Below are 12440 nucleotides of genomic sequence, written 5' to 3' on the forward strand. Positions count from 1 at the left end.
TGATGAGACTCGGGCTGTCCTGCACAGGGCCAGGAGCTGGACTCACTGATCCTGACGGTTCCCGTCCAGCTCAGCATATTCTTTGATTTTATGTTCCATTTTATATGATTTGTCATCACACGTACAGGAACTTGGCTAAACTTTTCCTTCCCAAACACACAGCAGGAAAACTGTGCTTTACCAGCTATTCCAAGCACATCTGGTTCCTGCTTCACCTGTCACTTGTTTTTAATGCATAAGTGAGCAGTGGGTATGGATATGGATAGCATGTTCTCAGGCTCTTCTCTGCAGAGCCTTGCCAAACTGCTGCGTGATGCTCCAGAAGAGGATGATGATGATGATTATGATGATGTGGTGAGCCTTTCATAAGAGTTTCTGCTTCTTTTACATATTCTACCATAGCCTTATCTTGTTAATCAAGGAGAAGCAAATCTCTTTTTCTCCAGAGTGAGAAAAACAGACTTAAAACATCAGAAGGTTTTGGACTGACTGAAACAGCTCGAGGATACTTTCATAGTAACAAGCTCTTGAGGGAGAGAATGAGCAAGACGCCCCAGGAAAACAAGGAGACATTGTGAGCACAACATATGAGGGAGATTTAGTTTTTCAGCCTGAAGGAAATGAGAACATGGAGTTGAAAGAGCTTTAGATACTTCAGACTTCCCCTTACTTCTCCCTGAGCTCTGCTGGAGGAGAAGGCCGTTACAACCAGATATGAGGGCAAAAATTTGCTGCTCAACTTCAGAGTAAGGACCAAAATATCCAGAGGCAACTGAGTGTATTAATTGCATATGTCAGGCATTGAAGAACTGTAGAGATAATTGATCACTGAAGTATTTTGGTGGTTGTAAAATAGGGAAAGGTGAACAATCATTCTAAAATGCATAATCTGAATGAATAATGAGAGAAATATCCAAATGTATTCTTCTAGATCAGTTCCTCTCAGGGGCGGATGAAAATCACAGCATTTGGAGAACATGCATTATTCCTGCAACATGCAACACCTGCTTTTATCTATGTGCTTATCTTTGCTTTTATCTATTTATGCCTGTGTGCTGGGAAGAAATATTCCCAGGAGCCCCTCAGGTGCCAACAATGTAGAAGGCCTCTGTGAAGGCTCAAAACTTTGCCAAGTCTCTCAAGATTTTGAACAAATCATATTATGACATGGATAAGAAAAAAGAAAACAAACCAGATAACAAAAAAAAGGCAAATGCCTGAGTGTTCCTCCAAATCACTCCTCAACAAAGAGCTGACCAGCCCCAGCAGTGCCAGTGCAAGTAATATTTGGGATAAAAGGGGTGCATATCCCTTGAAGTTTTCTTTCAGTGGGTTACAGATGTGGTCCTTCAGCTCTAATGCCTGCCTTTTAAACCCTGCATTATTGCTGTACATCTCTGCAGTAAACATCCTGATTTTAAAAAGAATTTGTTTACATCTTATTAATAAAATAAATGACACTTCAGAGACAGAAATGGAAAATTGCCACGAGGGATGTCAATTAAGTCTGAGTCAATCTGGGTAAATTGAAATCTTTATTTTGATTTAATTTAATGTTCTGTGCATATGAGGCACTTTTATTGAACCAAGGAATCTTCATATATAGAGAAATGCCTCACATTGGCCTATTAGCACTAAATTGATTCATAATTAGAGGAAAATGTTGTTGCCTCATGATCTCCACTGTAAAAAGGAATCCAAATGCTGTGATGGGGCTTTCATGTGGCACCCTTGGTTTCCTGTAATATTTTCATGGCAGGCAAAGCATGGAAATTTTGCCAAAATGCCATGGAAACCAAAACTCACAATGCACATCTGTCTGTATTCTGGGCTTCCTGCTTAAACCCAGTGAGTCAAGGTCACTCTGCTGTGTGAAGAAAAGAGAATGTTTAGTGGTTCAGTCATGAAACTGTGGGATAATGTTTTTTTCAATTCTATCAGGGATTTGTTTGACCTTAGATAATATGTTGCATTTATTGACATTATAGTTGTAACCGAGCTTGGCTCTATAAAAATCAATTTAAGATCTTCTTGCCTTTCTTTGCAGCCACACTGTTCTGTTGGTGCCATGACTCCTGGGACTGTTGGACCAGTAAAGAAAGAGACTACCAGTAAGGAGCAGTATTTGTGTGTTTTAGCATTCAGTCTTATGTCAGCAGACTGTAACAGCTGTAGTAAGATATCACTGCAATAAAAGAGTGGTCACTGACATTTGAGATGGGCATAGCATGACATTTCTTACAATTACACTGTAAAATTTTTCCTTTTCTGAAAACTTAACTCTAAAACATGCAAAGAGAAGCAGAAAGGATAATGCCAGGGCAACCTCCAGTGGAGATGATAACGGTTCAGAGCACAGCCTGGTCAGGGGCTGCAGGGATCATAACTGAGGAACAAAACTCCATATAAGTATTCAGGGAAGACAGGAAGACAGTTTTGGTAAAGACTTGGCAAAGTTAATGTTAAGTTTTTTTGGAGATAATGCTGCCACATTATTGAGCAGCTAAGTTAAGAGCACTAAGAAAGGCCAACAAGGGCCAAGGTGAATTTTGCAGGAAAGGAACTGTGACAAATATAATAGATTATTTTTACTTGGGATTCCAACAATAACTAGAGATTCTACACTAAAAAACTTCAAATTTCACATCTACCAGCTTACTAAAAGAATGTTTTTCCATGCAGGACAGATGTAAAACTTGCTATTCTGCCCATAAACTTTCATGTGTCTTAAGCACCTTGTCTGGACTGTGCCCAGTAATTAATGGAAAGAACTGTATTTCTGTGTGAGAAGGTGGTCCTTTTGTGAATGACTCTGCTCACTGAAAATCTCATGTCAGGGGGCTTGTGGAAGATTAGTATTTCATCCTTCTACACTTTACTGGTTTTGAAGTGCTAGATATTATATGCCAGAAAGGAGGATTTCCAAGAAATAAAGGTTGGCTAAAGGAGATTTAAGTGAAAGGAAAACATCCTCCCTCTGCAAATCCTTATTCATAAGATAGTGAGGTGAAGAAGAAAGCAATCATTACCTAGAATGCTTTTAATGCAAAGATTTTTCTAAAGCCTAGAAGTACTTTTCTAGGCTTTAGAAATGGCTTTTTTTCATTCTTGAAAAATATTCTAAGCTTTCAGCAAGCCTTAAGGAACAAAAACATTTCAAAATGTGTCAGTGTGATTTTTCTCCTCACTTACAGGTAGTTTTCAAGTGAAATCTGAAAACAAGAAAACCATTTGGAATACAGAGGAGGTCCCAGAAGGATCTGAATTTGATGATACCTGGGACCCTAGAGAAAAGCCAGAGTAAGAGAGCTGAAACTGCCTGTGTGGGGTTTACATAGCATTAATGAAAGTGAGAGTTAAACAACGTGTACAGCCAGCTGAAAAGCTTGTGTCGTGCAAGAGGAAAGATATCAGCGTTGCATCTAAAGCAACATGTGAGGAATGGTTTTAACCCCTCCCTTGAAACCTTCTGATCTCAGAACAGAAACTCAGTGTTGGTTTTTCCCATCATAAGTTTATGTGCAGTGTCAGTTACTTGTATAAAGTGGGATTAGGAGTGGAAGTAGGTCAGAAAAACGATTTATTAACTTTAAAATATGCCATTTGTGTGAAATACCTTCTTTTTCCTGCTGCAACTGAGATGCATCCATTTTTCCATACTCAAAAATTTATAAAGTACTCCAAGGTATATTTGCATTTCAAAGATTTAAGATCTTTAGAGACAAATAGTACTGCAGGAAGAAAAGCTGTGTGCAGGCAATTTTGAGCTCTTAAATGTTGTCATTCAATCTTAGTCTGTCAAAGCACAACTTAAAACCAGAGCCTTTTCCCCTGCCAATAGAAAAACAGGAGCAAAAATACTTGAAATCAAGCCTGTAAGTTGTAGTTTGTAGAGGTCAGAAAACCCTGAGGGTCAGTCCATAAAGCAGTTTGTACATTTTCAATCATCTTTTCACTGCCATGTCCTGAAGTGTTAAATGCTGGAGCATATGGACTGTAGCCCATGGAGCTGCACATGGTACGCCAGAATCTTCACTTTTTCCTGCATGTAAGTCAGGATAAGATGTGTCCAGTTTCCCAGTTGAAACCCACCTAAACAGGAACTCAGCCTTTCTGAAAATAAGGTTTTCAATTTCCCAGTTAAACACAGGACCTGAGACCCACCTGAACAGGGACTCAGCCTTTCTGAAAATGATTTGGAATTCACCCTTACACACAGTTGTCCTTAAAATGGTTACCTGTCAGGTACAGAACACGCTCTCTTTGTACTGTGGGCACAAAGAAGCTTTTCTCATGCCATTCTCTGACCCTTCCCCTCTGCAGTGCTCTAGCCTCAAGCACTTGTGACCTGTGTTGCACAGATGAAGAGAGAGTATAAGTCTTTTTAATAGTTCATCAAATGAAGCGAAAAAAATGTTCTGAAAGGAAAACAGATGGCTACAGAGGTGCATCCAGAGCTATTAGACACATTTGTCATTGACTTAGGAATTATTACATATGCAGATGCACACTGGAGATGTGAAAGATTTTCTAACACCTTAGACAAGTGATCCACCCCAGTAATTTTGCTGAACTTGGTAGGACTAGCATATGTTACAAATACAAATTCAGTTTTCCTTTCCTCATTCATTAATTACCAAGAGCAAGGGAATACGTGATTCTACATTTTGTAGATGTGAAGGAGAAGAAAAGAAATGTTGGCTGAATGCAAAACAGCTAGAATCTGGCTTTAGAGTGTTATGCTTAGGCTGCAAGAATATGCTAAAGGACAGAAAAGAAGACATGTAATTGTGACATCCCTCTTTTCAAATCCATTCCCCAAGAGTTTGTGGTGTTTGACTGATTGATATGCATCGTATCCACTTAGGAAGCATTTCCTGATTCTGCAAAGGCTGGTTAGGGAAGCAGAGGCAGCCTGGTGAGTGCTTTGGAAGGTGGAGTCAATGATCTTCACATGTCTTCCAGCTGTCTCAGTCATGGCTCCAAACAGAAACCCATTGCAGATGGGATTGGAACCTTGAAAGGAGACTGCAAAGGAGGAGAGACAGTGTGAGGAGGATTTACAGTCCTCTGAGAACCAGGGTCTCCTTTGTCTCCTACCCCTGCTCCTGTATTATTAGGCAATGACTTCTCTTTGGCAGGTATGAGATTTCATTCAAGCAGCATGTGGGAACAGAGGATGTCTTCTTTGGGATGACTGGGAAAGACCCCTCCACTGCCTGCTGTGAAGATATAGTGGTGAGCTGAGCTGAGCCTGGAGCTGTGATCCCTTCTTTGTGCTCTTTCTCTGCCCTTTTCCATCTCCCCATCTTTCTGAGGGACAGAATGTAAACACCAAGCTCTACTGCTGCCTTTGACCTCCTGCAGCATTTTCTTGTGGTTCTCCAAGCATTTGTACATGACATTTACACTTGCTAGCCTGAGGAACTTGTGTATCTCCTCAAGGACCAAGTGTGCTCAAGGGAATCTGCAAATGCATCTGCCCCATATAAACTTAAAGGGAATAAAATGTAGCTCTAAGATAAAGTTTCATGTTTGGAGAGGACAGGGGCTGGGAAGAAGATTTTTTTTCATCTTTCTGCATTTTTTACAAGGTGTGTGGGCTAGCAGAATGCTACAATGCTGACAGCCTTTAAAGTTCCAGCTATCAGATCCTGCCTCATCATTATATAATCAAAGACCTCCCTGGTTTCTGAGCTCCAGGACAGGTAGAACTGCTATGTTATCTTTCTAGCAGAAGCAAACTGTCCCTGCAATACACAAAGCCTGAGGCTTTTGCTGGATGTCGAATATCTGTCAAGCACATTAGCAGCTCAGGATCTGGAAGAGAATAAGATATCAATACACATCACTAAGCTATTGAAAGCAGTCATTATCACTGTCTGTTTTCTCTGATACAAATTACCTACTCAAAATGTTGCTCGTTGATACTAGCATTGAAATATTCATGAAAATGAGTTCTTTTGTGGCTTTTAGGGCAACATATGTAATCACAGCTTTACCCCTGCCCTTCGTTTCAGATTAAAATCAAGCTGCCAGAGACAAAGTACTCAGACATCACATTAGACATCCAGGACAAGGTTCTTGACCTTCGAACTCCCAAAAAGTAAGTGTAGCAAAATTCATAAAAGTACAGTTAATATCCTGTTTGAAATGGGCTTTAGCCAAGCTTTTAACTGCAGTTTGTGTGGAAAGCAAAGCTAAAGATTGTACTATTAATTGTTCATGAGAAATAAGTATAGAAAAAAACATCCATAGTTCATCCATGGGTGTACAATGTGCTGGCTTTGAATCTCTGATACTGCCCAGTCAAAAGCTTCAGGACAGATTTTGGCTACTTAAACAACAAGGCTTCATGGGCTCAAAACATCTGGCAAAAAGCTGCCCAAGGCCTTGAAAGACTTAGTCTAGTGTTTCTAAGCACTAATTTGTACAAATAGGTATGACCAAAGATGGTTTAAAAAGTGCAGATAAATTTTCAGTAGCTGAAAGCCAAATTATGAACATATCCAAGCACAGGTCCAGAGATGGAAATGTTACAAGGTTTCCTAAAGAGATTTTCTTTGATTTTTTTAATAGGGTTATTTCAAGCCTACAAAGATAATCAACTGGCTGATACACTTTTGGATTTCTCAGTCTTCCCCCATCCCTCCCTCAGTGTGCTGTTCCCCTGCCTGAGTTTTCCAGATAATTCCCATGTCTGTTTTGTTCAAAGTCCTTCTTCCCAAAGACTGCTTTTATGAGAAACCTTTATCCTCTCTGGGCTGACTTGCTGCACTGAATGGGATGTGGGAAGATCTATAAGTGAATAGCTTTCTGCAGATAAATTCGAGGTGCAGACCATGGATTAAGGCCTAAATAAGTCCCCAGCAGACTAACTATAGAAAAGCCACTTTTGTCTGCCAAAACCAGGCAGAGTCAGTTACCCTGTGCTTGGTTTTAACCCAAGGATGCAACAGGAATGGAAGAAGGTTTGGAAATGTTAGTCTGAAACCCGAAAATTGGGAGGAATAATTGTCCAGCTAATGACTTGATGAACCTATGGGTAGTAAAAGGAGTAACTTAATGCAATGCTGCAGATGTAGGAAAACTTCAGCATCCTTTTCCTTTTGCAATTCTGTCATTTTGGTGACTCAGATCTGCCATTATCTTCTCAGTACCCAGCTGTCTCTAGTCACAAGCCTAGCAAATAAAAAGTTCACCATAAATCTGATGGTTGCTTGGGTACAGCCTGAACCAGTGCTGCTGTCACAGATATAAGTGCAAGTCTTCTCAATATGAAAGAAACAATCAAGATGTCAAGTTCTACATACTGAAAAAACTTCATTCTCCCATAGATGGGTAGGAGGACTCAAAGCAACTGCCTCCAACTCTGTAGTCCTGGGGCTGCTTCTAAGCCAAGCTTCTTTTAAGTGATGGAAATATTTCAGGGCCAGTCTTGCTGTGCATGGGGTATTGCAGGAACCCCACAGTGCATCCCAATAAGGAGAACTATTGGAATAATCTTCCCTAGCATACTGATTGAGGAATTGCAGGAGTAACTTGCAGTGACATCTCAACTGCTCACCTGATCTGAGACACTGACATTCACTGTGTCCTCTTTTACAGGAAGCTGCTGCTGCACCTCCCCTACCCTGTGAACAGCAAGGAGGGTAGAGCTCGTTTTCTCTCTGAAGAGGAGATTTTGGAAGTCACTTTGAGAGTATCAAGGAAGATTGATTTCATAAATTTTTCTGATGGATAGAGAGATAAAGCTTGCAAAAGCTCATGTTCTAGTTTGAAGTCTTTTGGAAACCCAACTTGTTCTGAAATAGTAGATTGTTTCCCTTGAACAGTCCAGGGGAATGTCTCTGGAGAAATGAGTCAGGAGGAACACAGCACCCACAGGTTCTAACAGCTGATGCTGTCTGGCTCTTACAGTGCTCTGGTTAACTTTCTGCTTCCTTCAGTCTGATACAGACCCTGTGAATCAGAAAGTAGGAGATTTCAGTTCTGTAAGCCAGAGAAAGCCTTTTGTGTGGTCGTGGCTGAGAAGTAGCACAGTGAGGCTCTGGACAATGAGTGGTGCTTCGGTACCATTTCAAGACTTGCAAGTGTTAGTGTCCTTGCTTGGTCTCCAGTGCTGGGGCTAGGGCCAGTTCAGAATCTTCTCCTGCATATTTCTTCATGAGAAGACCAAAATTTTTCATGGATCCATATCCACATCTGAGGCTCCTTTACACTGACAGAACAAGTTAACCAGCTATACTTGGATTGCTTGACATCTCAGCTCTTTTGAGCAGTGTTTTGACAATTTATGTTACAGTGTTGTCTATTCATCTGCTGTCCCTTCACCTATTTTTCTCGTCTTTCTTGATTAATAAAGTAATAGGTTCTAAGGAACAGTTTCAGGTATCTCTGAGTCTGCCTTCTCTGTATTATGCTCTGAGAGGCCTCGTAGAAGTTGAGATAAGAGGAATTTTGCATAACAAAGCTTCTCTCAAAGGACTTCAAAATCTGTTCTTTGGCCTTCAGGTCCAATCTGGAGATACAGAGATGGGTAACCAAGGTGTTTCTCTCAGTAGCTGCTGGGCAAATATATTCATTTAACATTGTTAGTTCTGCAGGAAGCAAAGGTACTTCCTCAGTGATCAAAGTGGAGAGGACAAACAGGCCCTGGCATGTTAATGGTACACTTAACCAAAAAAGCCTGTGAGTACTTTCAGGGCAAAATGGCTTGAGTCCTACATTCTTCTGGGGTGTAATTATGGGAAAAAAATTGACCAGCTAGGCTGCAGACAGCACCCATGCAGCTAAATTTGTGACAGGCTGTTATGAGAGGATAAATACTCCATGATGGATTGCAGACACTGACAGTGGGCTTAAAGGTGTAGTCACAGTATGTTTTTTAATACACTGTGTTATAACTCCAGGACAAATTAGGCTGATGTCTGGGCATTTCAACCACTTCCCTGAAAAGTGAACCATTGCTTGGGTCAAAATAATCCTAATCAACTTCTGCTTTAGCCTTAATGCACTGGAAAGCAGATACTTCAGTTATGATTCATCACAAGCAATGAAATATGCTGATAACACTCAGGGGCTACTCCAACTGGTCTGCTTAAGTTTCCATAAATTAGATCTGAATGTCTCTTATTCCAAAGCTGTGGTTGAGCAGGACAATGTAAATGTATGAGAAAAGGCTGACATCATTCCTCCTGACTCAGTTTTTCCCTCCTCTGCTTGCCAAACAAGCTGTTTCTTGGAAAAAGGTTGTCTTTGTGGTCCCTAGATAATATACTGCGTAATTTTGCATTTCTTATAAGTGTTACAAGAAAAGTGAAAGATTGGGCAGTATTTATGCACATGTGAAGATAACATTTGTCCAGATTAATTCAGTGCCTTCATGGCAGGGTACAACTCTTCTGAGCTATATCCAGTGCTCTATCCACAAGGTTATGTTGCTTTTATAGTTGGAAGTAGTAATTTACTAATCCTTAAATCATCAAGTTCTGTTAATGTCAGTGTTTGATACTGAAAACAGTGATGAGTCTGGTTCATAGTGCCTCTCTCCCATGTTTTAGTATCTTATGGAAATGAGCATATGCCACACTGGTATCCATACTGTAATTTATCTCCAAATATTTTTTAACCTGAGGGCATTTTATCAGCATTCAAGAGTCAAAAATCTGAGGTAAGTATGTTCTGTAAGAAAGCCAGCTGCTGAATAGAAAAAGGAAATACAAATTTGTAGTGCTTAAGGGGGAGGTTGTAATATGATTTCTTGTACCCACTGGCCACTCACTCTGTACATCCACCTCCAGGCTCCTGTAGGACGTCCATGAGGGGAGCTGACACTGGATAGGAAAAGGGTGATATCCTGGCAAGGAGAGGCTGAAATCACACAGTGAGGATAGAGGAACACAGGGGAAAAACTCATAAGCAACCAATCTTTATGTGTTCCGCTCAGGATAAGCTCTACTGCCATTTTCACTAAAGTAGGGACACTGCTCTGGGGGTAGGCAGTTTGCTGGGCTGGTCAGATCCACTGCCTGAAAGCACCATCATCACCTGGAGAGCCTCTCACATTCTCCCTTTCTTCCTATCAAGGACACAGAGGCTGCCCTAGGCAAAAGTTTGAATGTTGGTGTTTGGATTTTTTCCATATATCCTCCCAAGAGGAAACTGGTCAAAACAACATGCAGGTTGTCAAAATTCCCAGAAATCTGAGGCTACAAGAATTGACTTTTTTTGCACAGGCTTGAAGACAGCTTTGCTTTGCTGAAGTAGCACTGACATAAGGGGAACCCCCTTTGCCTCTGAACATCAACACCTGCAAGCATCTTAATTAATCAAAATTATGAGCCCAGTTAAACAACCCAACCATTAAGCATCATCAAGCTTTATTTGGTTCCCTTAAGAAGCAGCTTGATTAAATGTATTGCAGTTAAGTAGAGGGTACTGTAGATGTGGAACTGAGATAGAGGCTTGTTTGCAGTAGTGTCCTGGTAAACTGCAGGTTCTTATCTCACCTTGTTCACACATTCTGTCCTCCAGCTGTGGTTGCAGAGCCACCATCCCCACTTTGACTTGTTCCTGCCTTCTCTCAGAACTGTGGTGGTTTAGTAAAATACAGAGCCCAGCTCACTCTCTGAATTTCACCTCTTCATATTCCCCTCTGTCCACTTAGTGCCCTTGTTTCCCTAGGGGCCAAGATACTTACCTCACCCTATAGCTCGAGGAAGAGAAAACCCAGACAAGTTGCTCCACAGAAACACCTGAGACAGTGCAAGAACTTCAACTTAGATTTTTCCCTTAAACCTGCAGGCTGTCATTCTCATCTTCCTCCAGGTCTGCTCTTGATATCGTAATAAACCCCTTCTATTTGTCTTTAAAGACTACTTCATTTTTCTGCTGTTCATTTTAAAGTTCGTATCCATACTTTGTGTACTTCTTGCACTGTGTGAAACACTGCTTTATCAGTATCCTTCCCTCCAGACAAAGTTTATCTAAAATGACTAAGCTGTATCTACGTGTACAGACAGATCTGTCTCCCTCATGCTGGAGCAGCTCCTTTTCAACCTGCTGGTGTCGGTATAAACTTTTACCCTCTGCTCTGCAGCACCTGCAGCTTGCATTCCTCCTTGTTCTCTGGGATGCCCTTTAGGAACTTCTGCCACAGACAGACACTTATTGTTGTCTGCACCTCCAGGGGAGATGCCTGGAATATGCTGGGGGCTAGTTTATTTTTTCCCTATGATCTTCACAAACAGGAGATTATTTGTCTCTTGGTGTCTCTATTTGCTCTCTTTGTGTCTCTTCATTCTGTTTTCTCCTTCAGGCAGAATTCACTTTCAGACTGTGATGAATTCATCAGAGGATGGTGAACAGCATCCCTGCTTTTGCCTTTCCCTCACGATTGTTTGTTCTGTGCTCTTTTCAGGGGACACTGATTTCTTCTCTCCTTTCCTAAGTGCTTTATCTCCCCTGATTGTTCTCACATTAGGACATTTCTCACCAGAGCCTCCTGGCAGGTTGCAGTTGATGTATCTGACCCTTGTTGGATGTGCCTAACATGGGTGAAGTGTGTGATTCATTTCCCCTCACTCAGACCTGTGCTGTGTGAAGAGCTTTGTCCTTCCTTGATGTGTGTCCAGTCTGTGTGGGTGGGAAGGGGACACAAACATGAGCACCACAGGCAGAACCTGGAGTGTGTTAAGGCACTTAACTATAGGGAAGGACCATGGCACAAAAACAGCAGATGCTGCAGGCTATATGAGGAGAGTTGACAAAATTGAGAGGCCTCTTGAGCCCTTGCTTCAAATGTAGCCAGTACCACATGTCCCCAGTGGAATCTGGTTATGAAGAAATGAACCATCAGAAAAAGTCAGAATTTCAGCCTTCCCCAAGGCCTGAAAAGTTTCTCTCTGCTTCCTGATGTGTGTCTCTCACAGATGAATACTTAAAGATGTTTCTGAAATCCACTTCAGGGCAACAGTGACACAGGCAACACAGGAATGCCTTTGGTTTTGGAGTACTTCTCTCAATCCATAGGAATCTTTGATCATTTGGGGCTTTCTCATCTCAAGGCCTCCCTTTCATCTTTTTTCTCTGCCTCCACACACTCTTTTCTGAAGAGAAGATCATAGGAAGATGCCAGAACGATAGCAGATACTGTCCACCAACAGTCCTTAGAGACCATCTCTCTTTAACTGGGTGTCTCCTTTGTGGATCCCAGCAGTCTGGAAACTCATTTCTGATGCTGATCAATATTGTTTTTAACCATGCCATTTTAAGTTGATGGTATCACAACCCAGCAAACACTGCCAAGAGTGCTGTGTTGTATTTACTGAAACAATTCTCTGATTCTATTTGGCAACCTGTCTCCTGCAGCTGCTGAGCAGAGAGAAGAAGAGCCACCCACCTCTTCTGGAAAACCCTCATCATGTTGGAAAGCTGTG

At 41.4% G+C, this 12440-nt stretch overlaps 1 protein-coding gene across 1 annotated transcript; it reads left to right on the top strand.

Annotated features, from left to right (window-relative positions):
- The first annotated feature begins 252 nt into the window (after positions 1-252).
- Positions 253-7744, top strand: DNAAF6 (dynein axonemal assembly factor 6). Its single transcript, XM_062503178.1, has 6 exons — positions 253-354; positions 2048-2111; positions 3195-3300; positions 5142-5238; positions 6021-6106; positions 7609-7744. The coding sequence occupies exons 1-6, from the start codon at positions 253-255 to the stop codon at positions 7742-7744; spliced, it is 591 nt and encodes a 196-aa protein (XP_062359162.1).
- The last annotated feature ends 4696 nt before the right edge of the window (positions 7745-12440 follow it).

This window comes from Cinclus cinclus, chromosome 15 (assembly GCF_963662255.1).
Source record: "Cinclus cinclus chromosome 15, bCinCin1.1, whole genome shotgun sequence".
Lineage (NCBI taxonomy): Eukaryota > Metazoa > Chordata > Aves > Passeriformes > Cinclidae > Cinclus > Cinclus cinclus.